Here is a 27,344-nt window from a genome sequence, read left to right on the forward strand (position 1 = left end):
GGCGAACACGACAAATCGTGTGAAAATCCAAGCCACAATGAAGGTGGCTCCCACCATCAGGTTGACATATACAAAAACATGGCCAGACCGCTAATTAGGTGAGGCACCCCTGACTGAAAAGAATCAATGTTCTAACTGAATTTTGAAATGGCTACATTCGACATGTACCTGAGGCCCACCTGATGAATCGACTGACCTGATTCTAACATATGCACATATCCTCCTGGGCGACACGTAATGTACAGCTCAGATTTGCTAGACTTGCCAAGTTGGCACAAATGCCCTAGCTTGCATTGCGTACTGAGTAACTTAGTAAACTCGGCGGGACCCATCATGATGCATGTCTTACCATCACTTTTCCTGATAATTTTAGGGCAGGAGTACAGAATTGAAGCATGCACAAAGCTCAAGTGGACCACACCACAGTGGGAATTAAATGCCTACCGTTGAAAACTCATTCAGGGCTGAAACATTTTGGATGGAAGCGTTGAAGCTGATGTTTGTGTTATCCCTTGGTCATGTCTGTGTGACCTATAACGGGTTGGATGACAAATAAACATCACTGTCGGCCCTAGGAACGTTTCAAAGGTGGATGGCATTGGTCCACTTGAGTTTTGGATGTGCTTCAACCCTGCGATCGTGCACAAAAATGGTCAATCCTGGATTGACGGATCCTGGCCCCTGCTTGTTAAAATTTAGAACCTGCCGCAAAAGTGTAGTGTGTAGCTGAGCTGCACACATTGTAGCTCATACCTTAAAATGATCTGAGAAAAGGGATGGATGGCTTGTATGTGTATGTGTGTGTATTGAAACTAATACAATCTAAGACGTCCAATTCGAAAATGTCGACTGAAGAAAGGCCCAATATTGGCAGCTGGGATCTTCCATTTCCAGGCATTGTATATCAGTGGTGGGGCCAACAAATCAATGGCCTGGATTACATACCATGGGCCCACTTGTAGAAACTGAAATTCAATAATATCTTCCCAAAGAGTATCACACCAACACTGCACAACAGATTCCCCGAGATCTGTTGAAAGAAAAATGTCAAAACACCACCAGCCATGCACAAGTGAACATGGTTTGTTGGGCCACAAGCATGGTCTGAAATATCATCCAATAAAGTTCTGCTTCATCCAAGCCGTATCAATTTCAGCCCTGACTTGTATGATACATAGGCCTAAAACTCAAAAACCTCCTGAGTCTGCCCAACTTGCACCACTATGCCGGAAAATATCATCACTGTAACAATACTGGCCTTTGGTTCTCTGGCCTGAAAATGGACAGCCAAGAAGAGATGCAGCCATGGTCCACATTCAACTCAAACAAGGTCCAAGAATGGAGGCTAGGATCTACCAACATGGGAGATCACTGGGGCATGGTCCACCTAGGACGGGGCCTACCGAGCCAATGGCCTGGATTACTAAACCATGGGCCCTACTCATATAAACTGAAACCCTGAGTTGGATTTTAGGAAACACCGGGATAGATAAATGAAAAGTGAAAAAAGAAGGGAACCATCAGCAGAGATTCAGCAACCACACGTTCCATAGAGAACTATGACAATGAAATTTAAGTAATTCCCCAAAAAATATTAAAGGTTGCTGTCTACAAAGTATCAGAAATTCATCTAAAAAGCTAAGTGGGGGAAAAACTATGACCTGGCCAACAGTCCAAGATCCATAAACTATGATTCTGAATGCAACTAAAAACTACCTGGCCAACAGTCCAAGATCCATAAACTATGATTCCGAATGCAACTAAAATCTCAACTCTCACTACTTTTATTCAATAACTTAAAGCTTCCACTCAGAAAAATCATTCCTTCTCAGCCGTCGATTCATAACAGTCAAAGAAAGGAGAAGAAACCAAAGATGAAAAGGTAATGGGTACCTAGTTTATCAAGAACAGCAGGCCCCCTTCTTGTGGTTATATGGACCCGGTCTGTAATCAAGGCTTGAACGCAGAAAAAACCACCACCGAGTTGTGTCCTCCGAATCAGAAAGAATTCAAAATGGCTGAAAATAACAAAAAAGAAATGTTTGGTTGGCTTCCCTCTTATATCAACCGAAACAAAGGCTGAGAGCTTTGCTGAGCCCACATAAAACCTGGGACATTTGGGACATCAAGCCATGCATCAAGTGGACCCCACCCCCTTGTAAACGAGCTGACCCAGAAATCAGTCTGGTGAAATCATCCCCTGGACTGGATGTTAAAAAAAATGGACGGTATTATGAATGCCCAACTGGTGAGCCCAGCCTGATTTTCAGGGCCAGGCCATCTGCACAGTGGGCCCCACCTGATGCAAAGGATTAGATGTCACATGCATGTGTGGCCATGTGTAGAGTGGCACATGTAGAAAGGTATGTCTGGGCTTAGCATTGGTCCGACATCAATAGGGTCACACATCGTACCAACATTCACTTCATGCTGCTTCTTTGTATTTGCCACAGTATCAAACTCAACCGAAGGCTCTGGATTCTGCAGTCCACAAAATAACGGTCAGTGCAATAATCGGAAACTGAAATGATTGGCGGGTATGCATATTCAACACCAATTGCAAATAACAAATAAACGGTTCGAACGGACTCTTGAGTAAAAACCTCTCAAATCACTCCAATCTGCATTTGAGTGCTTTTTCTTTTCTTTTTCTTTTTCTTTTTTTCATTTTAAGGGCCCTTTCTATCAAAGTTCAAGTAGGAATATTTTCTATCCTTACAAATTGATTTATGGTAGGATGCAGCCACCCTGTATTAATTGATTTCACTGTGGCAATGGCTTCAAGTCCGCCTGCAGCTCCGAGGCAGTGCCCAATCATAGACTGGAGACAGACAAGTCAGAAAAAATCAGTAATTAATTCTCCTGTCCAACCAGAAAGAGATTAACATCAAAACCTAAGTCTGAATTAGGACATTCACCTTGGTTGCATTGATTTTGATTTCCGAAGTGTTCTTGAAGACCTTCTTGATAGCATTCACCTCGGCCAGGTCTCCAGCGAGTGTGGAAGTTGCATGTGCATTTATGTAGTTAACCTGGAGATAATTTGGCTCATACAAGTAAGAGAGGATTTGAGACTATTTCATTCCTTCAGTATATAGATTGTATGTAGTTCTGAATTAATGCTGTTGGTATTATCTCTTTTAAAAAATGCTGTTGGTATCTCGATTTCAAAATATAATAAATACAACTGTGTTCTTATACCACATCGATTTAGAAGAGACTTCAAAGAAATAAATAAATAAAAGAAAGAAGCATTGTTTCACTTAGTTTATTATGTGTCAAATGGTTATATTATCTTGCAACCTTCATATGGAACAGTCGGTTTCTTTTAGATGATGGGGAGTAGGGTCGGGAGTGGTTTTGAGAGAAGCAGATCTACGGAAGGTGGTTGAGGATACACAAGAGGCAGATCGAAGGAGAGGAGAGACAGTGGTAGCAACCAGAGCTCAGGTAATCCTCAGAGATCGATAGCAGGGTAGGGGAACTCGGAGAAAGGAAGCGACGAGGAGGGTGAGAGCCAACATCAAGGGAAAGATAAGGGGAAGGGGATCGACGGCTGCGATCACAATGGAGATGGGGAACGTTCTAGGTCAATAGATGACGATAGAGGTTGGGTTTGTGCAGGCAGGAGAAGGGGATAGGAGGGTGCTTGGAAAAGGGTGGTCAAGGCTCCTCTGGAGTAGATGCTGACGCTGTACATTAGGGGTTATCTAGAAGGGTGGCTGCCCATCAATTTTGCTAGGGTTTTCGGAAGGGCAGGGTATGTTAGGGAGGTGGTGACTCCTCGCTTTCGAGGCTCTGGAGCTCCGCGTGGCTTCGCCTTTGTCCGCATGAAGACGGAGGAGCTACAGGCAGCTATTGATCAACCGAATGGTGAGAGTTTTGCTGGCAGGAAGATGCTGGTCTAAAGGGCCAAGTTTGGTCCAGCAGAGGTCACTGAAGAACAGAAAGCAAAGCCTTAGCCTATCAAGCAAGGAGGAGGGAACAAGAAGGTGGGCAAGGTGGTTACCAGGAAAGAGGTCGAGGGGGACTCATCTGGTTTGAGGGAGGTTTATCCCAACGCAGTTCCCAGTCCGAGAGAGAGACCCCACTCTTTCAAGGCAGCACTAGTTGAAGATGAAGGCAAAATCGGAAGGAGAAAACTCCCGGAGAGCAGAGAGCTGCAGGCGCTGCTCTGCAGAGGAGCTGGGTGTGGAAGAGAGAAACCCCGCTGGGAGTTGAGGTCTGTGTTGACTCGAAATTGGTTGAAAGCGACAAGCCGATGCTCCAATGGTCTGTGCTGGCGGAGACCAGGGAGGGGGCTCTTCTCTGGCAGATTAGGGTTTGGCTGAAAGCCTGTTGAAGGTTGGAGGATCGCGACTACAAGATCAAGCCCCTATCAGCTAATGAGGTGTAGATTTCAGTCAAGGCAGGCTCCAATCTAGATCATATGGTGATGGCCATTGTAATGTTCAACAATGGGCCAATTATCTCTATCTGTAAATGGGAAGATGGGTCTATGTTGGGGAGCGAGATAGCATGGTATTTCATTTGGGTTATCCCCCTGGAGTTGTGGAACAAGGATGTGTTCGTGGTTGTCGGAGGGTGCATAGGGGAGGTACTAGCCATAGACGAAGCATCCGAGCTCGGGGAAGACCTAAGCATTGCTAGGCTCTGTATTAGAAGAAGCAGGGCTGCCCCAGCTCTGGATTCTGTCAGCCTTAGAGTGGCGAGATCACCATTCAAGTAAAGATGGTGAAGGAATCGTTGTAGGCGGTTATGTGCAGGTGGGGAGAGGCCTGGAAAATGCATGAGCAGGCATTGACAACTTCCCAAGTTGGCAATGGTTGTCGGGAAGGAGCGCCACTTCAATGATCGAGAGCACCAGAAGGCGGGACGGTGTAGTGTCTGCAGGGGATTAGGAAGTACGTAGCTAGTAGGGCTGTCAACATGCAAGGCCTGGGGTTGGTCTTGGCCCAGATATTGAACTGTTTCGGGCCGGAGCTTCGGGCCAACCCTATTCAAGATAATGATTTTGTAGTCCCGAGCACGGCCCATTGACACCCCTGCTAGCTAGGGCTGAAAGTCGGATGGATTCAACCCAACTGACCCGACATTGGGTTGGGCTTGGGCAGCATGTATCAGGTTTGGTCCCGGCTTGGACTATACAAACACCAACCTGATAAAACTGGTGACTGGTGTGTCCGGAAAGAGGACACGAATGGGTTGCAGGCTCAGGCTGTACCGGGGGGGTAGGTCGAGGTGTCCAAAACAGAGGGGCAGGTCGAGGTGTCCAAAACAGAGGGGCTTCGGATCATGAGTGGTTCCAAGCCTCGGAGGGATCGCAAGAATCGTCGATGTGTCTATCTCGAAACACTAAAAGCTGGTTGCGGCACCAAGAGGGAGACATGTGCCCCTCTTCCTACGTCAGTTTTCTAGGTCGAAAACTCCTTAAGCCAATCAAGCGCACCACGTGTAATGCTTGCCTTGATCTTGACACTGGACGGGTTTTGATGATGACATGTGGATCGACACGTGTGGACTTGGTTTCTCTTCCCGAAGAGCCCTTGGCATGTGCAGATTTGCAAGATCTTCCAGTAGAGCCATTACCACGTGCGATGGTTCAATCCAGTGAGGCTTTTAAGCAGGGCGAGAAGGTCCCAATTCCCTCCCGTTCTTCCTACTCACAAAAGAGGTTTTTACTCCCTTATAGTTAGTATAGGCGGTCCCAAGGCTATCCTTCTGAGGCAAGATGGTTCTGCTTGCTTCCCTAGTCATCAGCAGGGGAAGGATCTTTGTGGAAGGGCTTCAGAAGCAGCTGGTGCAGCACATGCAAGGGAGCAAAGGCTAGAGGATATGGATGGGTCTCAGGCTTTACCAGTGGCCAGTGTTACAGGATATTACCAGATTGTGAACTCGAGCTCTATTCTTTTCATTCTCTTCATTTCATTTTCAGCCATCTTTCTTCTAACAGTGTCAAGACGCTTGAAGGGCTGATCTTAGCCACCACTGATTACTAACACAGTTGCTATTTTTTATGTTGAGATCTTCAACAATGAGCCTTAATCCTAGTGTACAAGTTGGCTCCATTACCATATTTCCAACAGATTACCTCACCACAAAACAATATATCGAAATCGGCCAAGCTTAAAGGAGAGAATTGAACTCCATTTCTCCTATATATTTTTAGAGGGTGCACAAATAAAGGGAACCCACGTATCGGTTACTTTCTTTCCAATGACAGATCGAGGAATTGGTCTTGTAGTAAAATCTCATCAGCACTTGTCGCCTGATCATTGAAGAAAAAGATAGGATAGTTTGGCGTAGTGGTAAATCTGGATGCTTCTCCATGCATTCTTTCATATCCTATTGTGTAGCCACAGAATGGATGGGGAAATCAAGACTACAAAGTATGTTTGGTCTTATGGTGCTCTGCTGAAAGTTGCAGCTTTCTATTGGCTTGTTGGAAGGGAAAGGATGTTGACTGTGGATACTCTCTAAAAATGGAGGATGGTGCTTCCAAATGTTTGCTAGCAGTTTATGGAACTAGTACTTACTCAAGTTCAACGTTTCTTGGGCCTCTCCGAGCTCTACCGGCTACTATGTTTTGGGTTGGCATGCAATGGAGGTTGGAAAGGAGATGAAAGGAATTTGGCAGCTGAACTCATTGGTGGGTCTTTAGGGGGTTTGGGAAGAAAGAAACGGGAGATACGTTAGATTCAAGTCACTTCTTGACATGGGTGACAATGAGACAAGGGGTCTGGTTATTGACTAGGCCTTTTCTGCACTTTCTGTTTATACAAATTTGTTGTTATCTTCCAAATAAAAAAGATAATGATGTTCATTTGAAGAGATAAGAAGAAAATACATTTACAATAATGTGCACAACTCACAAAAAAAAATATATATTTAAAATTAAAATGAAAATCAAAACTGAACTCCAATTATAACCAATTGGTATAAGGAGGTTATGAATATGTATGGGTGTTCCCAATTGCCAAGGCCAACAGTTTTATTTTTTTTTTTAATTCATAAAATTACTAAAAGAAGGGTAACAAGCAACTACAAATAGCCCAGACAAGGCCAACAGAACAGCTACTGCCAAATTGTGACTTTGATAAGAACATGACCTTCCTGTTCTTATCTCAATTGTGATTTAAGATGTAAAAATATGGGAAATGCTAGGTATTTAATGCAGGTTCCATTTTCCATGCAGCCACAAACAGCAGGCATATTAAGTACACCGGGGAAGTCCCGCCAACTACTATTTAGCAGTATAGCCAAATGCTATCTAAAGCAACACCAAAGAAAAAACCTCTTCTGGGGCCACACCAGCATCTTCAAGACTCCTTTCAATGCATGTTGAGACACCAAGTCCATCGGCTCTAGGATCCATCACATGATAAGCATCACAGTTAACAGCACCTCCCAAGTACTCGGCAATAATTGGTGCACCACGTTTCATTGCATGTTCCAAGCTCTCCATTACCTACCAAGAAGATGAGAAAACTATTGTAAAGATCAAGTCATGAGATCTCCATCATTTATGTAAATCCATACTCATAAGAAAAACGATGCATTTAAAAAAAAATTAAAATAAATAAAATAAAGGAAAGAGAGAAAAGACAAGCAACATAATAACCAAATGCAGAAACAAGAAAACCGAACGTTTTTCTATTCCCATATCACCACCAAGGTAATAAAAGTAAAGTGAGGGAAAAAATTCTCTGGCTTGCAAGGCTCTGAGCCGTAAGCCTCATGATTGAGGAGAAAAAGTCAATGGCCTGAGGCTTAAGCCTTATGATTGGACTGATAATTAAAAATAAAAATAAAAAAAATAAAAACCATAAGAAGCCAGGACGATGCAATGGAAAAAGACTAGAAACCACTACCAAATGCAGTTCTATTCACAAATCACCAAGGTAATCAAAGTAAAGGTGTCACACATGCATGCACGCACCCACATGCAACCACGCAAACATTCACGCACACACCCACACACAGCGAGAGGTCTTCTTTTTGTATGCAGGACTGTTATCCATTGCCTTCATGGACTCTTGCTGTACCGTTTGTTTTACTTCAAATATGGTTCAACAGTCATTCATAGAGAGGGAGGGAGAGTAGCGGTGCAGTGATAATTCTCCTTGCCAGAATACAGCAAGTCCCTTGTGGGGTCCAGGTGAGCACACAATACAAGCAATGACAGCATTGGATAGGATCCCACAGTGGATTGCAGACGACCCGAATATCACCCTGACCAGATGATTACATCCATCAGACTCAGGGCCGCAAAAATGGATGGTAAGACCCAATTATCCCATCCGAGTGATTTTGGGGCTATGATGGAAAACCTTGACAGCAGGTGACCGATGGAGGGCCCTGAAGCAACTTTTGTGCAACTCATCTGTAAGGTGGTCAGGCAGTCCTCACATCGTTGACTACTGTGCTCATTCCAACATCATCCATTGAACTTGAAAAGGTACGATGAGCATAAATCTACCCAACAATAGATAGGTCATCTTGAATTTCACCTATACGACACATGAAGAGACATACCAATACTCCAGCACCTTCACCCATAACAAAGCCATCTCGGTCTTTATCCCATGGCCTAGATGCAGTCTGGGGATCATCGTTTCTCTGGGATAGAGCTCTACATGCAACAAAACCACCTAAGCCAATGGGAATAATTGCAGCTTCAGTTCCCCTAGCAAGCATTAAATCAGCCTCGCCTCGCCGGATGTGGTTAGCAGCAGCATAGAAGCAGTAATTGGCAGTAGCACATGCGGTTGAAATTGAATAGTTCGGCCCCATGAAACCAAGTTCAATTGCAAGCAAGGTGGAGCCCATGTTTGTGTCCAACTAACTCACCCTCCAAAACCGCTGTTTAAAACCATTCCACATGACCGCACTACCGACATCTGGAAGCCAATTTAACTCAGCCAAGTTGGTCCGGATCCAGCGAGCAACAAAAGTACTGGTTTCAATGTCCAACTCACACTCCGAAACCACTGTTTAGAACCATTCTACATGACCCCACTGCTGACATTGGGAAACTGAGTGAACTCAGCTAAGTTGGTCTCGGTTCAGTGGGCAACAAAGCGAGTCACCAGATTGAAATGGGATCATAATGGGAATAGTTGGGGTGAGTTATACCGGTTTCAATTTCCAAGCGAGTCACACTCTGAAACCTCTATTCAAAACTAATCTACATGGCCTAACCGTCAATGTGGACCGCCGCTCGCCTCCTCTCCCTAGTTGCCATCTTCTCCCCATACCTCACCAAAATATCAGCCAGATCAACCAACCCCACCTCCTTCAACCTCTTCCCCGCCTCCTCAAACATGACAACCCCTTCTTCATTCGAGAAGCAATGCAAGAACCTGTTGTAGTTGAACCTTGGCACCTCAACTCTGCCGCCACCGTCCATCATCCTCTCTAGATACTTTGTAGCCTCCAGTGATTTCCCAACCTTCACCAACCCACCAACAAATATACTCTCAAAATTCACTGATGGATGTGGGCCCTTCCTCCCTCTCTTCCCTAAATGCCCCTGCAAGAGCATGATGTATGTGTGCATGGTGGGCTCACACCCTCTCTCAGGCATTTCTCTAAACACTTGGGTGGCTTCCTTTGCCTTTCTAAGCTTCAACAGACCCTTGATCAGCCCATGGTAAACACCCACATCAGGCTCTTTTATCCCCTCCACAATCTTATAGCCCTCTCTAACCCTCCCTTTACACAAAAGCCCATAAACCAAAGCAGCTAATGTTGGATTATCAGCACTTATCCCTCTCTTGAGCATTTCATCGAACACCATGTATGCTTCATCCACCTTCCCTTTTCTACACAACCACGTGATCAAAAGCCTATATAAAGAGATACCCACGTCATGAAATCTCTCCATCTTTACAGATCTGAACATTTGCATCGCATCGGAAATCCTATCACATTTGAAAAATGCCTCTATAATCTTCTCGCAGGAAGCAACATCGGGCTCGAGTCCTTCCTCCACCATTCGATTCCAAACCTTGCAGGCCTCCACCAAATCACCAATCTCACAAAACCCATCAATCAAAAACCCATACGTAATCTCATCCGGCTCAATTCGATCTCTCAGCTTCGAAACCAGATATCTCGCTTCCAATACAAGCTTCCGACAGCAGAGGCTCTCCACCACGGAATTCAATACCTCTATACTGTAGGAATCATAGCAATGGGCATCCTCCAATAACCGAAACATCTCAACGCATTTCTTCATCTCTTTCGCCACCGCGAGCCATCTGGCGGCGATGCGGAGCGTCGTAACAGTTACGAGCTTCTTCTCGGCAGTCTCCTGAAGGAATTCCCAGAGCAGCTCAACGTTCCGGGACCTTCCGTAGATGTCGAGGATCTTGTCGTGGGTGGTGGGAGAATGTGGGAATTTGGATTCCGATACGGAGAATCTGAAAAACCGGTACACGGGTTTCCAGGAAACCAGGAATCTGTTACAAACTTGGAGAAACGATTCGTGGGTGAGAGGGAAGTTAGCGTTTCGGAGATTGGAGAAGAGTTTCCTGTCGGTGGCGTTCTGTCGCTGGTAGAGGATCGTGCAGACACGGAGGAGATTGGAAGGGTCGATTGGAGAGGGCTTCGGTTCCGTCACGTTTCCGGCATGGAAATTCGGAACGTATCGGGCCTGTATTTTCACTTTTCGGATCCGGTTCATTTGGAAGAGTGTTACCCCAAGTCGCCTTGCTTAGGGCCTGTTTGGATGCCTGTAAGTTGGGTAGGTAGGAAGTAACTTACAGGGCAGTCACTCACAGGTGGTGTTTGGGGGAGAAAATTCACCTGTAAGTCACTTACAGGCAAATCTACCAAAAAACTGCAGGGGGTGGGGGTGAGAAGTCACTTCCCTGTAAGTCACTTACAGGCTCAACGGTCGGATTTTTAAAAAGAGTGGAAGAGGGAGAAACGCACCAATGGGGATTGAAGGTTTCGCCTCTCCATCCCAAGCTCTCTCCTCCTCCCTCTCTGCAATCTCTCTCCCCCTCCTTCCCTCCCTCTCTGCGATCTCTCTCCGTCTCTGCAATCTCTCTCTGCAATTACGCCTTCCGTCTCTTCTCCTCCTGGAACGGTAGGGTTTCATCAACCCTGTTTCTCTCTTTGAAAACGGTGGTGGCTTGACGTTACTCAGTAAGGCACACTCACTTATACGCACCTGCGCATGCGCTCATTTTTTCACACGTGTCATAGACCTCTAATCCGAACGGTCCATGTGATGCAGAATCCCATGAAACCTTTCGGGACCAATTTTCACCCTGATATAAAACTCTGGTGGGCCATATAAAAGAGAAATGCAAATCAAGAAATGAAAATGTTTTCTTTTGTCATGGCCCACCAATGTTTTAGATCAAAGTAAAAGTTGGGTCACAGGTTTCATGGGTTCTGCATCACATGGACCGTTCAGATTTTGGACTCAAGTCATGTATGATGAGTTCTCAAAAAGTTCTTAGGAGAACTCTTGCCAACTCGTGGGATTGAGTATGGAAGGGATTGAGTGCGGAGTAATGCGTAAACTCTGTGGGATCCACCATGATATATGTATTTGATCCACACTGTCCATCCATTTTAATACTTAAATTTAAGTCCTGATCCTAAAAATTAGCTATATCCAAAGATCAAGTGGACCACACCAAAGGAAATAGTGTGAATTGAGTGTATACCGTCGAAATTTTCTGGGGGGCCACGTAAGTTATGGATCAAGCTATTTTTTTTCCCCTCATCCAGGTCTTTGTGATCTCATGAACATGTTGGATGACAAATAAAAAAAGGTTTCAACAGTTTAAATCAGTATTTTTCACTGTTCCCTGTGGTATGGTCCACTTGAGCTTTGGATGTGCTTAGTTTTATGGCTTGACCCCTGCATGTAGATGAAAAAACTGAATGGACTAATTGAATAAACCGTGTACGTTTACAATGGCCCAACTGAATTTACTTTGTGTAATAAAAGTAAAGCAACAACTTAGTATGTAATCTTATTGCATCACTGGTAACACAGTACCAGGTGTTACCCTTGCCGTGGGCCCACCTTGATGACGTATTATATATTCACTCTGCCTAACCATTTCTCCATCAGAGATTTTAGGCCCATGTTTGTGTTTTCGAGTTTTTCACAAAGGAAGTTTATTCTCAATGTTTAAATTGAGTTATTACTCCATATTATAGATATTTTGAATTTGTGGGCCCACTTTTATAGCTCACTTGTTGATTGATTTAGCTTAATAATTATCTCAAATGTTCATCTTGATAAGCTTAACAAAATAACATATTTAATCCCATGTTATTTTTTTTATAATTTAAGCTTTGCTTGATGTGAATATACAAGTTTCTACTTATAAGTAACTTATATGTTATCTAAACATAAAAACTAACTTACCTGTAAGTGACTTACAACTAATATCCAAACAAGTTACCTATAAGAAACTTTCACTTGTAATTGACTTATAGGTAAGTCATTTACAACTTAAAACAACTTACCGGCATCCAAACGGGCCCTTAGTTTCAAAGGGACGTGGACTTGGTACTACCCCTTCCTGGACATGGATTGGCTACTCCCCCCGCCACCAGCCAATCGGTGCTCTGTGCGCCCCAACATGATTTATGTGTTTCATCCATGTTGTCCATCTATTTTTCCATATCATTTTATGCTATAAGTCCAAAACTGATGTATATACCAATATCAATTGGACCACATTACAGGAAACAACGTTGAATGAGCGTCGACCATTAAAAACCTTTTAGGGGCCATAAAAGTTTTGGAACAAGCTGATATTTGTTTTTTCCCTTCATCTGTGCCTATATGACCTAATTAACAGATTGGATGTCAAATAAACAGTACAGTGGCCCTTAGGAGGATTTTAATGGTGGATATCCAATCACTATTGTTTTCCAGTGGTGTGGTCCACCTGAGATTTATATCCCTATCAATTTTGGTATGAGGCCCTAAAATGATCTTTAAAAATGGATGAATGGAATGGATGAAATATATACATCATGGTGGGTCCCACAGAGCACCGATCACCGGCCACGGGGCTGGTGGCAGGGGATGTAGCCAATCCTTCCCTATCAATCCGTATCCCTTTCATTTTGGGTTTTATCCACACCGTCCATCAATATTTTCATATTATTTTAGGGTAAAAGCCCAAAAAATGAAGCAGTTCAAGGACTCAAGTTGACCACATAGTGGGGATTAAACAATCACCGTTGAATTTTTTTTGGGGCCCACTGAAGTTTTGGATCAAGCCCATATTTGTGATTTACCTTCATCCAGGTCCATGTGACCCGATGAACAGGTTCGATGGAAATTAACCATCACGGTGGGGCCTAGAAAGGTTTCAATGGTGAGTGTCATTATCACCACTGCTTCCTGTGGTGTGGTTCATTTGAGCCTTTGAACTGTTTCATTTTTGGGCATTATACTAAAATGATATGGAAAAATGGATGGACGGTGTGGATAAACCAAATACATCACATGGACTCTCATAGCCCCTGTCTGTTACTAGGGATGGGGGTAGTACCCAATCCGTATCCCTTTCATTTTGAGTTTTATCCACACCGTCCATCCATTTTTCCATATCATTTTAGGATGCAAGCCCAAAAATGAGGCAGTTGCAAGACTCATGTGGACCACGCAGTGGGGATTAAACCCTGCCAACAGGAAGTTCATGTAGGCAGAAGCTGTGGGGCCACCATGCATGATATATGACAAAAATGCCTTTCAAATCCTAACACAGGTTGGGTCAGGCTGACAAGGCTTAAATCATAGGCCCGAGTTCTAGAAAGCCTTGCTCAATAGCTAGCCGAACCCATTGACAACAATAGCTCAGGCCAGACCTGATCACAAGGCCCACCTAGGCCCATGGAACTGAAAGCTAGATAGTAGCTAACCCATCGCCTTGGAAATTGATAAAATCAATTAAGACCCGATCCATTACATTTTGGGCTTCAAACCAGGCCCAAACCCTGCCCATAGGTCTTAAATTAAAACTAGCCCGGCTTAGTAGGGCCCACTGACGCCCCACATTTCTTCCACTACTAGTGTGGGGCCCACATCCCTTACTCTCCTTAACTCAGTTATTAAGTACTACTGAGATAAAAATACCAAATTAAGATTAATCATATATCATAAGCCAATGGGGGTTCCATCAAACAAATTCATATTTCTAGCTTGCATACACAACTATGGGACTCCTCACATTATGGGCACCATCAGACCACACAATCGAAGTAGCTAGGACAAACGGCCCGACGGGCCGCCTTTCTTCACCGCCCCTTCAACCGTCACGATGAATGTCCGTTTCTCGCCCAACGACTTGAAAGATAGCACGCTCGGGCTAACCGTAATGTTAAGCGAAGAGTTGGGATTAAATGTCACTTTGTATTTTGAATTCATGGGCACCACATTAGTGACCGTTCTGGTGAAATTGGCTGTGATCCAACTGTTTGCTTTGACTGATAATGTCATTGAAGGGTAATTAAGATCCTTCGTAGCTGTGCTTGAGGTGGGACATGTGGTTTTATGCCCGGTTATGAGCCGTAGCGTCGTTGAGTTGTAACCTTCACTACATAGCATTTTTATGTAGTCTCCTTGTTGAGTAGCATAAACAAGGCCCGGATCAACGGCCTTGATTGGATTGATGTGGCCTGCACCATAGGCGAATACGGTCGTGTTTCCATTCATTGGGGATGCTATAAACAACAGAAACGAATGAGTAAACACTAAATTCCCATGTTACGAACACACATGTACAAGATCTGGGACGTTCATTTATTGGGCCTTGACAAGGCTGTTGGGACCATTTGGAATGGTCCAGGCAAGCCTGTTGGATTTTGAGTCGGACCCATATTCATTGGGCTAGATATGTTGGGCCAGGTCTATTCAAACCGGCTCATAGATAGCTAGTGATGTTTGTACAACTGAAGTTAGAAAAATTACCAGTGGTCATGAGAGCTGACTTGATGGCTGCCGGCGACCATTTTGGATGGAATGACTTAACGTATGCGGCTGCACCGGTAGCGTGGGGACATGCCATGGACGTCCCAGATAGTATACTATACTTCACAGATCTCGTGTCTCCATGCACTTTGGAGATTGAAGCCACAGGGGAAAATGCGGCTAAGATGTCTACTCCGGGAGCGCTTATGTCCGGCTGCATTGCACAACAGATGATCAATGGACATGTTTCCAAGATAATGAAAGGTGGTCCAGATTGGATGGTTGAGAGGTTTGATGAAACAGTCACCTTTAGAATGTCTTTCGAGATGTCGTTGGCCCCTCGAGAAGAGAATGAGACGACGACGGGAGCAGTGGAGTCGTTAATGGCTGCACTTCTTGTTAGGGTGGCTTTGAGTTCTCAAATTGAAACAGAAAAATGAGTTTAAGAAAATACAATCTTTTGGTTTGGATTAGTAACATCTTTTCAACAGAAAGTCAGAATGGGCTGGGTCCATTTAGTAACTGGCCATCTTGGCCCATTAGCATCATAAACGGGTCTATTCATGAGCTTAGGCCAGGTATTGGACTAGGCCCAATCAGTTATTAGTTGGACTTCAAAGGCCCATGCTAACATATGGGCCTCTTTTATGGGCCCAAGCCTTACCCCACACTTGGACTATCCAATTAATCAATCAGAACCGTCCATCAGGTGCATCTACTATTTCATAGACTACCACGCAAAACTCAGACCAACAGGGTGATTCTATCCCTTCATCAACAACCTAAAAAAATGGATGCCCAAAAGATTGTTTTGGATGAACAATTTGAGCCATGATGAGTTATGTGGAGTTGACTAAGGCCTCAAGTCAACATGACCCAACTCAAAACCAAATGGGTCGGTCTGAGTCGTTAAGGAGGCATTTAGATCGTAAGTTACTTAAAATAAGTTACTTATGCCTCAAATAACTTATCTTAATTTTTACTTATTAAGCTGAAGTGATTAAGGACCCATTTGAATTCCACTATGAAGTTGCTTTTTTTTTTTACTCACAACGATAGATAAATAACTTATTTCAGATAAGTAAGTCTAGTTTAAGATCAATTATAAGCAACATTTTTACTTAATGTTATTTAATCACTTTAGCTTAATAAGTAAACATTAAGATAAGTTACTTGAGGCATAAGTAGCTTATTTTAAGTAACTTATGATCCGAACACCCCCTTAAACCAAACTTACTTATCTCGAATAAGTTACTTACTCCCTGTTTGGATTTAAGTTACTTAAGCTACTTATGTCTCAAGTAGCTTATCATTGTATCAACTTATTAAGTAAATAAGTATGTTTGGAAAACAACATAATTATCAGCTTCTCTCTTCCATTTCTCCTAATGCCTCTCTTCGAAAGCTTATGAAAAGTAAAAAGGCTAAAAATATTTAACTGAAGTAATTAAATAATTTTAAGTAAAAATGTTACTTATAACTAATCATAAACTAATCTTAAAATAAGCTACTTATCTACTGTTGTAAGTAGAAAAAGTAACTTATTTGGTGGTATCCAAATGGACCCTAAGTCTTTTAACTGTGGCAGACCAGCATCTATGTATGGTACGTTTATGCCAACATTTTTCATAGATAAGAAAGCTTACTTTGTGGAGTTTATGTATGACTTCACCAGCTAGCCCTCATCTAAGCTTAAAAGAGTAGAAGGTAATGGATAAACGAGAGAGAAATCGGTACTGGAATCTTGCATCTGAATGCGCCAGCGGTGAATGGTTCTTCGCCTTGCGTTTGTGCATCGCAGAAAACAATCTTTCCCTTTATGCTTTTTCATCCAAACAGCCATCAATGCAACTCCTGAAATGAAATTCAAATCATGTGGGATTATATTTGCATAATATTAATTAACTCCATTAAAAAAAAATCACCATTTGAAACTTACTGGGCCACTTCTTCATCGCAGCTGCGTGCAGCGTCCCCACCATAAATCAAGGAATGCATCTTCCCACCCGACTTGAAAGTGTTGACTACTATTGAGTAGACCAAAATCGTCATTTAGGAACGGTTTTAAACCGTTTCTAAATTCTTCAGAGCCGTTTCAAACCGTTCCTAAATGAGGCATCGCAGAAAAACAGGAACGGTTCAGAACCGTTTTGGGTACCGTTTCAATTGTTAGAAACGGAATTTTAGGAACGATTTAAAACCGTTCTAGTGCCAATGGTCACATTTTAAGCACAACCTTAGAAATGGTTTTGAATGCTTATTAATGTTGCCATGGTCAGATTTTAGGACGAAATTTTAAGAAAAATTTTAAACCCCTTTGTTCATTGTATGAGAGAGTGGGTTATGTAATCTACTTGTATCATATGTTAGATAATTACACAGAGAAGAAAAAAGACAATAGAATGATTCACACATAATAATTTTTTCCTTCTTTTCTAGTATACATTTCAATTTCAATACAACATTTCATTTCCAGGCTTCTATAATCCAACAATTCCTTGCTCTTTTCTAGAATGATCACTGCCTCCAGATATGACATCCGCTGCAAATCCTCCTCTTCAATGTCTTCTCGTCCATCCCCCACAAATCAGTCCACTCAAATGTGGCATGTCCCATCGCTGTTGTCTTGTAACCTGTTGCAGTACAAAAAAGGATTAAATTTAAAATGAAATAAAACAGATTCCAAAACATACCAAATACACCAAGTCGATAAATCCACATGAGAATGCCCCATGTAAAACTAATGGAACTGCATATGTGATTAAAGGTATGTTTGGATGCATTATTGAACTGAACTGCAATTATCAGTCTAACAAAATCAAAAAGAACCAATTATGATTTCCTTCCATATTCACAACAAGGGTATGATCTCCAAATCCAAGTTGGGTGACCATCATGTTGGACTCGAAAGGAACACCAGGGGCTACTTTGACATTATGAATACCAGCAAACATCATTAAAATTTGTGGATGCACAATTCAACTCACTTGTGCATCCCAACACAACAAAAACACCCTTTACAGCAGTAATTCAGCCTATAGAACAGTCTTCTCGAACAAAATGTTTAGATTTCATAATGTTGTTGAAGAAAGGATGCCTATTGTATTGAATTCTTTCCAATGACCCACCATGTATAAGCCATGGCCTAAAAACCAGGCATATCTGCTCAACAGTGGGCCATGTGTGGATCAATTCTTTTAAGCTGCCAATTTTCTCCATACTTCCAATCAACAGGCTCTCTAATTGAGCATATGATCCCAGATTCACACCTTGCAACTTTCTTTTTTCAAATCCAAACCATCAATGCTTTCATCAAAACAACTTTCTTAATCAAGAAAGAAATTAGAACAAACAATGCTCTAGACAAGATCACCACTGATCGAATAGAATCCAAATACGACCAAAAACAGCAAGTCCAGATTGCATCAACACTCATTTCCAAAAATAAATAAATAATAAAGGAAAAAAATAGATTCTTGAAGCATAAAGACTAACAAGAGAACTGATGTAAGAACCAAACATCAGAAAGCCTTGAAAATCCATCCATCCGAATAAGGCAGAAATACATGAAAATTGAAAGAAATATCCGTCGACGATGGAAAGAAGGGGTTTTCGGGAGAAAATTGTAGAAATCCTTGAAACCTTTAAAAAAAAAAAAATCTTTTAAAAAAAGGGAATAGGGCGAACCAGCAACAAGAAGAAAAGGGTTTGAGATTCAAGATGAAGAAGGAAAAAAAAAAAAAAAAACCATTGAACAGATTTAAAAAAATAAAGCTATTCAGATGGTGAATCTGACCTGCGTGAGAAGGCAGCTCCAAGCCATCTCTCTCTATACAGAAGAGGAAGCAGAGAATGGGAAGAAGGAGAGGGTAGAATTCGCTAAAAAGATAGTGAGAAATTCCAGCATGCAGATGATTCCTTGGCAGCCAAACTTTTAACCATCACAACTCCCTGTGAAACATTGATGAAAAGCTACTTATAAACATAATTATGACATCCAAAATCCTTTTTAAAAAAATCAAAAGAAGTAGAATTGGCTACTTATAACTTTCATCTCTCTACACAGAAGAGTAAGCAAATGATTCGAGCTAGCCCAAGCAGGATGGAGGAACAGGAGCATAAGTGAGATCGGGATCGGGATAACCCTTGGGTTTGAGTTACTGCAAGGAAATCCCATTCTTCAAAATCCTTTTTCTCCGTATTCGCGGCGAATCTGACATTTGATACCACGGAAGAGGATCTTCTCCGTATTTTCGGCCGATTTGGGAAAATACGGGATGCATTCATTCCGTGGGATCATCAACTCCACAGATCTCGTGGATTCGCCTTCATTCGTTTCTACTACAAACAAGATGCTCACAATGCTATCCAATTTTTACATGAAAGACGGATTGATGGTAGGATTGCTCATATTGCGTGGGCGACTGGCCAGTTTGGTGCCGCTCGGATGGCTTTGTCACCCACTTTACAATCAATAACCCACCAGAGAGGACCAATCAAGGACCGACCGTTTATTGATGCGATTGCAAGAGAAAAACCAGTAGACCGAATCCGGATGGAGGGGAGCTCAGGGATCACAACCATTGCAGACCCGAGAGCAGTCGAGAACTGGCTCCGAGGTCTAAAACTTTCCATGGTGGGGACAGCGGTGGATTAGAGCATCCGCATTGATCGGCTAGCTGGAGCATTGAAGAACCCTAAGCTGAAGCTCTCTGCAGTGGAAGTTGTGAGAATAAATGTCTCAAAATTCCTATTATTGTTCAGATCTGACGCAGATATGATAGCATTTAGTAAAAATGCTCCATTACATAACGAAATGGGACTCCAGTCTGTTGAAACATGGTCTCCAGAAGAGGTTATCGGGGCCGATGGGGTCTGGATCAAAGTTTTTGGCATTCCAGCCCATGCCTGGATTGAAACCGTCATACTTGATCTGGCGAGCTATTTCGGTAAGATTATTCAAATCTACTCAAACTCACATTTATGTTACAGTGTCAGCCCAAAAAATAAGGCTGATCTAAAGCTCGAGTGGGCCACAACATAGGAAAAAGTGGGCATTGTTGCTCACTATTAAAACCCGACTCTCTTTCTTTCTGCATGTAGCTGCACCCTAAAAAAAAAAAAAAAACTAATCATAGTATAGAAGAACAATGATGACGAACTCTGCTTTTGTTCACAACATCTAATAAGCATATACCAGCTGAAACTGAAATGAAATACTAATTGTTGGCATTATATTTCATAGACAGCCCAAATAAGTAGACATGTATGTGAAAATGTACATGTACATGCCAGCAGAAACTGAAAGAAAAGACTAATTGTTCACATTATATTTCAAAGACTGCTGCCTAATAGCCTAGTGGAAGAAAAAGCATCACTTTGGATGAAAGGTGTTACCTTGCAGAGATGGTGCATGAGAGTCATCTTGCTGTTAAGGGCACGTGTGTCAGTGAGTTTAAGAGTTGGCAATTATCATTAGTTTGGTTTCTAGGAAGCTTTGTCAAAGAAATGTACTTGCCAAAGATCACATGAATCATAAGCAATTAACGTGTCAAGAGTAAAACCTTCCTCAATTTTCACCAGTCCAGTTCTTAACTTGCAACCATCACCATCCAAACAGATAACTGCCTACAAGTTAATAGTTATATAAAAATCAGTGGTAGACAATGATTTTCCATTCTGGATACCTCCACAGAATATCACAGAACTTCAACTGCTAAAAAAAATTACATTCTTTGTATTAACTCCAAGATAGAACAAGAACAAATGTAATGTTAATCTGTTGTATGACTATTCTGTACCTACATTCTTTGGTCATATATTGGCTCTTATAGTTTATATATATATATATATATATATATATATATATATATATAAAGAGAGAGAGAGAGAGAAGAAGAAAAGTAACAATATTCTAAAGTTGAATAGAACTACTTCCAAGTTTCCACCCAAGATTGAAGGGCAGTTTGAATTTTGTCCTAGTGCGTTACCTTGTTAACATAATGGATAAACTTGTCCATTTGTTTGAACCAAGATTCAGCATATTGGTACTGAAAATCATCACCCATTGTCCACATGATGTGATTTGTACGTGTCACATTTGCCTGTTCATCAAAGCCAAATAAAATGCATGGGCTGCATTGTACTCTTATCAGAAACCACTAGGACACTTCATATGAAGAGTACACAAAATTCTTAAGTCCTAGCAGCATCAATGAAATCATTTATGCATTGTTCAACATTGTAGTCATATAGATATAGATGAGGATCATCCTACAATTGTTCCATGATAGCAATGAGGAGACACAGTTATAACAAAATCCAGATGAGTACATGAGAACTGTCATAAGAAGTAGGTACCTGTATAGGTGAAGATTCATCATTGACTTCAAAATGGAAACCATTTGGAGGACTATAATGAACAGGAAAGGCACTTGTGAAAATCTGGTGGTTGGACAACATGATATGTCAGCAAACTATAGAAATTTAAAATAATAAATAAATAACAGAACAAGAACTTGAAGTTTCATACCTGAGAAGAAGAACCAAAAGTCTTTGAAACCATTTTTCAGTTTCCCCAACAATGCATGGGTACAGATTTCCATAAAAAGATTATAAAGATTGTAAAACAGAGAAAATTCATATGTATTATTCTGAACTCCAAAATTGGGCACTTATGTATTGTACTGGCAAGGAGCTATTTCACATCCATGTGACAAACCATTGTAATACTTCAAAGAACCAAGTTCAGGCTTGAATCCTACTTTTAAGTTCTTGAATGTCATTAACAACAGATTAACACCACATACAGTGAAGTGTAGAAACAAGAAACTATATGCAGAAAACTGCTTTGTGCTTTGTACAATTTACCAATAAGAGAAATATGCTCAGCTGCAAATAGTAATCAATCAGTTCAATCAAGTCAAAGATAACCCCTCAATCTATTTCACAAAAGCAGCTCTGTTTCAAGTTGAAAATGTCATATATGAGCCATCATTTTTAATTGAGCATGACGTTGACAATTCTTCAGAAAAGACAACAGAAAAAAATAATAATAAAGAGATCTTGGAGCTGATCAGCTTCAGTTGGATTTTGCCAAAGAGATCTCATCATAGTACACAGTTCTTTGGTAGTGATGCAGCCTACATTAAAGAACATCAAATTTATATTAGCAAAATACTTGTGTTGCAATTATAATTCAAATACCACACAACTACATTTTACCTGTAGATGCAAAAGTCTTGATAGAAAAATAAATAAATAAATAAAAATCACTCTTCTTCATTCAATATGTCTCCAGTTGAACACTTGCCAAATGTGGCACTTGTCTAGTTTCAAAACATCAGAGTGTGTCATATCAAAGGTACTTCAATAAATACAAAACATGTGACATGATGCATTCAGACGACATTTGGAACCATGGCATCTGGCAAGAAAAAGATCACAGGCATAAATGATAGTGAAATTTGAACTATGTGTGCATATGTTTCTCTTATTTTTGTAATACCATAACCAGAGCCAGAGCAAAAAAGACAAAAAATGAATATTGTATGCAGACAAAAACTAGAAGCATAACCCCAAAGTGCAGTGTCAGAGAGTATCCACAACCAAGACCCAAGACAGTTTCCAGCCATATAGAGTAAAACAGATCCAATTTTCCCACAAGCGGAAGCAAGAGTGGATGAAATCGGATACAGTTGCCAGCTTGAAGTCACATTTTTTAGGGTGTTTGAGTTGGAGTCTAAGTCTAAATCTTCGTACTGAGTTTGATATCCTTATTTAAAGAGTTGTAACTTTGTTTCCAAAGAGCTCAGTGAGACGGTGATCGACCTCATCATGTCCTTCCTTGCACCACACCGGGGTCCACATGCAGAGAGAGTCCAATGATTTGAACCAGAAGTGGCTGCTGCATTCTATCGAGCCATATCCCTGATGCAAATGCACTCATTGACAATGAGCAGCAATGTTTGTATCTCCACGTGTGACAAAAATAAAAATAAAAAACAAAAAACTATGCTACGGAAAAAACAAAGGAGCTGAAGGACTTGATGACTAAACCAAGGACCCATGCTTGTGTTTGTTATGTGATGAGATGGTCCATTTTCCATGTAATAAAATAGGGAAGTAACTTCGATACTCTGGCTAGTGCGATGGTTGATACGCATGCATTTTGAAATTACTTAGAAATTGCATAAGTGGCTTACAAGTACTTCAAAATTAAACTGTCTAATTAAGTAACGGGTCGCATCTAGATGTATCATGAATTAAACATTATACTCATTTGATTATGTGACTATCGGATTGGTTGACATTGATTGGATGGTTATAAATGAAAATATCTAAATGATCCTATTTCAACAAAATCTGGGTTAGGATGGTTCAACGAATTTGATTTTGGGACTGCATCTTAGAAACAGTTGTTTACACAGCTTAGTCAGTTTGATTTGAGTTAATGCATGGCACGTGTACAATTCTGAGTGCCTGTGCATCAAGCATCCTGCCAGAGTATTAAATAACTCCACTGTAAAATACAAGGCTTTTGGCTTCCGAAGGCCAGACACACACTCCCTTAAGCTTTTGATCTACCTCGTCAGATGGGCCACAGTTTATGAAACAAATGGACGCCAGATGGAAAAAAAGAAAAAAAAAAAAGAAAGAAAGAAAGAAAAAACATTCCATCAAAACCAATATCACAACCAGTTAATGCATTCTCTTCCCAACCATCTATGTGATATCAAGTCTCAAACAAGTATCAAATAAAAATAAATAAAACTGCTCTAACTAATTAGCCTATTTTCTCATCCTTAGACTACAGAGATGTTACAAACATAAGAAAACAGGATTTGGTTTTTGCTTTTCAACTGAAAATTGCTTTGGTTGTGTTGATTATTGATTTTCCAATGTTGTTTTACTTGTCTTCACCTTACAAAAGACATTATTCTTCTATTTTCTATTTCATGGTCCTCAGATGCTATTGTCACAGGCCATAGTTGTCAATAAAAAGCTTAGACCATAATTAGCACTAAAACAGGTAATTTCCCAATCAAACCGTCACTTGCAGTTGGCTGAAAGTTGTTCTATCCTGAATGTTTGAGTTCTATCTTTTCCCTACACAGGTAGTGTCATGTCAATCGAGGAACTCGGATTTGAAAATACAAATGGGGAAACAGACCTCCCCAAAAGAGATAATATGGTAAACTAGAACCTTCATGGTTTTCTAAAGCAGGGAAATAGGGGATTTATCAATATTGCAACAAATGCTGTAAGAAGGGGTTGGGTGTACCTGTCTGCACGCTGCTGCTGCTGCTGCACTCACTCCCTCCCTTCAGTCTTCCCCATTCAACCGTGGACGACAGATATGGAGCTGCTGTTGTTGCTTCTACAATGTTAGATACCCCATGTGTTGGGGACTATCGTGGGATGGTGGATGTTGCAGGGAGAGGGAGATCGAGAGAGGGAGGGAGAGTGAGAGGGAGATCGGGAGAGGGAGATCGAAAGAGAGGGAGAGGGAGATCGCGTTTTGGCGTTCTGGCGATGAAAATAATCCAGTAGTCTGCGGCATATTTATATAAATGTGACTGTTGGGCCATGTGGGGTCCACATAGAGGGTTCTAATAGAATCCATTTGTCCATCTGTTTCAAAATAATACAATAAATTATAATAATAAGAAATAAGAATATACAACAATCAATCGGGACACACTAACAAAACAGTAAAAGCAACAACTTACAACAGTAACTATTCGAGTACGGTTCACTACCGTTTCAAATCAGATACGGCTTAAAGCCGTCTCTGAACCAAAAAGCCAACCGTACCGGTTGGCGATTGTGGTGTAGTGGTATGATCTAGTTAGGTTGTCCAATATAAATTTATTTCAAAGGACCTGTTTGGGTGTACTCCAAATCTCAAATCAATTACATATTTCAGCAGTTTAGATAATCTTCCATTTCAGTGTGTTTCGGGCTAACCAAATCAATTTTGAATGCATTATGGGTCAAACCTGAAATGCGTCCGTTGGTGATTTGGACATCCAAACACAGGAAAAATTGAAATTACATGTGGATGTTGTGTGGAAAGAGGTTCCAAAGGAAATGGATTCCATAAAAAGTACATGTTTCCTACATTTGGGTTTAAGAAGATGTCTAAAAACAGTTTCCTAGGAAATGGTTTCAAGCTAAGAGATGTTATTGTTTCCTTTGTCACAGCTAACTTGTGAATTCTAAGGAAATAGATTCCTTGCCAACGGTCAATTTTATTTTTTTTTGAAATCCTCCCTCTCTAGATATATATGTTTTGTGGGTGTTGATCTAGCATTCACTCCACCAAACATACAATTTGGAGTGGGGCATGGTGTCTTTGTCAGACATCCAAGCCTCTCATCAGAGGCACCCCATCCAAAATATCAGACCCCCACATAAAAACAAATTCTAGAACAAATTTATTACATGATGGGGATGATTTTTAGGACAGCTAGGATTGAAGGAAATTCAGCATAAAGGTTAAAAACTAAGGCAAAAATAGCCTAAATGCATGCTATTACTTCTGATGACTATAATTTTGTGACCGTTGTCCCTTTTGTGTGTATAAGATATTGTCGGAAAGTTATTGACGAACTCTATACCTCGGTTAATAACTGGCCTCAAAATGGTCATTTTAAGAGTTAATTATAGTTTTAAATTAAAATTAACTATTTTTTTTAATAAATTTCATTTTTAAAAATATATTTTTAAGATTATAAGAGTCTAGATGTCCTCCAAAATCTTTACTTTAGTCTTTTAAATGTTGTTTATAAATTTTGAAAAGATTAGACATCTTTTTACTATTTTTAGTAATTTTATCATTTCCAAAAGCTATCTTATTTCATATTAAATTAAGAATTGAAATTTTCTATTACTTATATAATCATGTAAATTAGGTTGTAATTAATACCTTATTCAATAATATCAATAATCTCTATTCTTCTAAATTCAAGGGCTATTTTTGAAAAGAATACCATGATTTCTTTTTTCCTTTTTTCTTTTTAATCTACGCTTTTGCTAAGTTAAGAGCCAAGGTAGGCTACATTATAAGGAATAATGTGAAGTAATACATAAACAGTAGATTATGTAGTGTGACTCACCTAAGTTTTGGATTTGCCTAATTTTTGGAGTTTCCCTTCATCTACAGGGGCATGGATAACGAACGGTTTGGATGGCGTATAAACAACGGCGTTTCCACATGGAAACCAATAAAAAGAGGAAGAGATCCTTTGCATAGCTTTCCCAACACCCAAGCATATAGTAAGCATAATTTCTTTCTCAGAGAATTTGTTTCCCGTAAAATACTTCCTCTCTACTTGCAATAAAAATGAGAGTGTGATAGAAATCAGAGTGGCGAAGTGGAAAAATGGAATATAACTCAATTCAATTCCAATTTTCTGTGCCAATCCAAACAGCAAGTGGAATAAAAAAGATATATGAATTCGGCCTAGTAAAGAATCCAAACTATGGATATACTGTCTCACTCACCAAAAATGTCTTGCCATTTCCAAGTCTAAGCTTATTGATGATCCATCAATTGGTGCTGCTTGCGCGACGGTTAAGACCCATGGAGCCACGCTCAATAGAAATGCAGGAACCGGGCCATTGTTTCCAGAAGATTGTGAAGTGAGGATACCCTTTTGCATGGCGTGAAAAGCTCCAATGGCAATGGAATCATGATCATAGTATGCTGAAGCAGCTGGGCCCAATGAAATAGAGACAATGTCGACACCGTCGGCAATAGCGTCGTTAAATGCAGCCAAGACGCTATGTGAAAAGCAGCCATTGGGCCAGCATACAATGTATACAGCGATCCTTGCCGACGGCACAGCTCCCCTAACATTCCCCTCTGTCGAGCCAAAAAGGCTCACACCCTTCACTTCCCGGCCCGCTGCTTTCCAAATCAACACACAGATGTGTCGCGCCAACGAGTGTATATGAGTGATTTCCTCACCATATGATCTTCATGGTGAGCCCCACCACTTTCATGGTTCAGATCTCCCACACGTGTGAATTCCACGTATGATTAGCTAACGACTGAGAGCACTTGCCTTTCTATCAGCATCAAGAGCATCAACGGCGATCAAGACACCGAAGAGAATGACAAGGAATGAAAGAAAATGCAAGTTCGCCATTGCTTTGAGAGCATTCAGCCATTCACCGATCCAAGAATCTGAAATGCAATTGCAATTTCTATGATTTGGGAAATCTTATATTTACACTTATGTCCCTATCAAAAACAGCAGTACCAATTTAATACATTCCATGTGTGTATGGATTTACTCGGATTCTCCTCTGTCAATGCACTTACACTTTTGGACTTTGTATCTTCAAAAAAGTAATAATCCAGTTCATTAATCGATCTGGG

General features: G+C 41.1%; 5 protein-coding genes across 5 annotated transcripts; all 5 read right to left on the minus strand.

The window, feature by feature from the left end:
- Positions 1-1,551: 1,551 nt before the first annotated feature.
- Positions 1,552-8,829, minus strand: LOC131252738 (3-oxoacyl-[acyl-carrier-protein] synthase I, chloroplastic). Its single transcript, XM_058253414.1, has 6 exons — positions 8,536-8,829; positions 7,295-7,468; positions 2,919-3,032; positions 2,720-2,821; positions 2,415-2,481; positions 1,552-2,018 (listed from the first exon to the last, which is right to left on the minus strand). The coding sequence occupies exons 1-6, from the start codon at positions 8,827-8,829 to the stop codon at positions 1,999-2,001; spliced, it is 771 nt and encodes a 256-aa protein (XP_058109397.1). The 3' UTR covers positions 1,552-1,998.
- A 237-nt stretch (positions 8,830-9,066) lies between these two features.
- LOC131252737 (putative pentatricopeptide repeat-containing protein At1g26500) lies at positions 9,067-11,100 on the minus strand. Its single transcript, XM_058253412.1, has one exon. It carries the CDS (start codon positions 10,685-10,687, stop codon positions 9,197-9,199), a length of 1,491 nt encoding a protein of 496 aa, XP_058109395.1. The 5' UTR covers positions 10,688-11,100; the 3' UTR covers positions 9,067-9,196.
- A 2,990-nt stretch (positions 11,101-14,090) lies between these two features.
- Positions 14,091-16,752, minus strand: LOC131253811 (subtilisin-like protease SBT4.10). The gene is given in 5 exon segments (XM_058254948.1): positions 14,091-14,252; positions 14,255-14,709; positions 14,957-15,170; positions 15,264-15,373; positions 16,677-16,752. Coding segments are annotated over 5 exon segments (924 nt in total). The 3' UTR covers positions 14,091-14,183.
- LOC131253812 (subtilisin-like protease SBT4.9) lies at positions 16,599-27,111 on the minus strand. Its single transcript, XM_058254949.1, has 3 exons — positions 27,012-27,111; positions 26,465-26,867; positions 16,599-16,810 (listed from the first exon to the last, which is right to left on the minus strand). Exons 1-3 carry the CDS (start codon positions 27,109-27,111, stop codon positions 16,774-16,776), a joined length of 540 nt encoding a protein of 179 aa, XP_058110932.1. The 3' UTR covers positions 16,599-16,773.
- On the minus strand, positions 19,943-22,012 carry LOC131252739 (alpha-mannosidase-like). Its single transcript, XM_058253415.1, has 3 exons — positions 21,317-22,012; positions 20,947-21,060; positions 19,943-20,584 (listed from the first exon to the last, which is right to left on the minus strand). The coding sequence occupies exons 1-3, from the start codon at positions 21,416-21,418 to the stop codon at positions 20,444-20,446; spliced, it is 357 nt and encodes a 118-aa protein (XP_058109398.1). The 5' UTR covers positions 21,419-22,012; the 3' UTR covers positions 19,943-20,443.
- Positions 27,112-27,344: the final 233 nt, after the last annotated feature.

Source organism: Magnolia sinica, chromosome 8 (genome assembly GCF_029962835.1).
Source record: "Magnolia sinica isolate HGM2019 chromosome 8, MsV1, whole genome shotgun sequence".
Classification (NCBI taxonomy): Eukaryota; Viridiplantae; Streptophyta; class Magnoliopsida; order Magnoliales; family Magnoliaceae; genus Magnolia; species Magnolia sinica.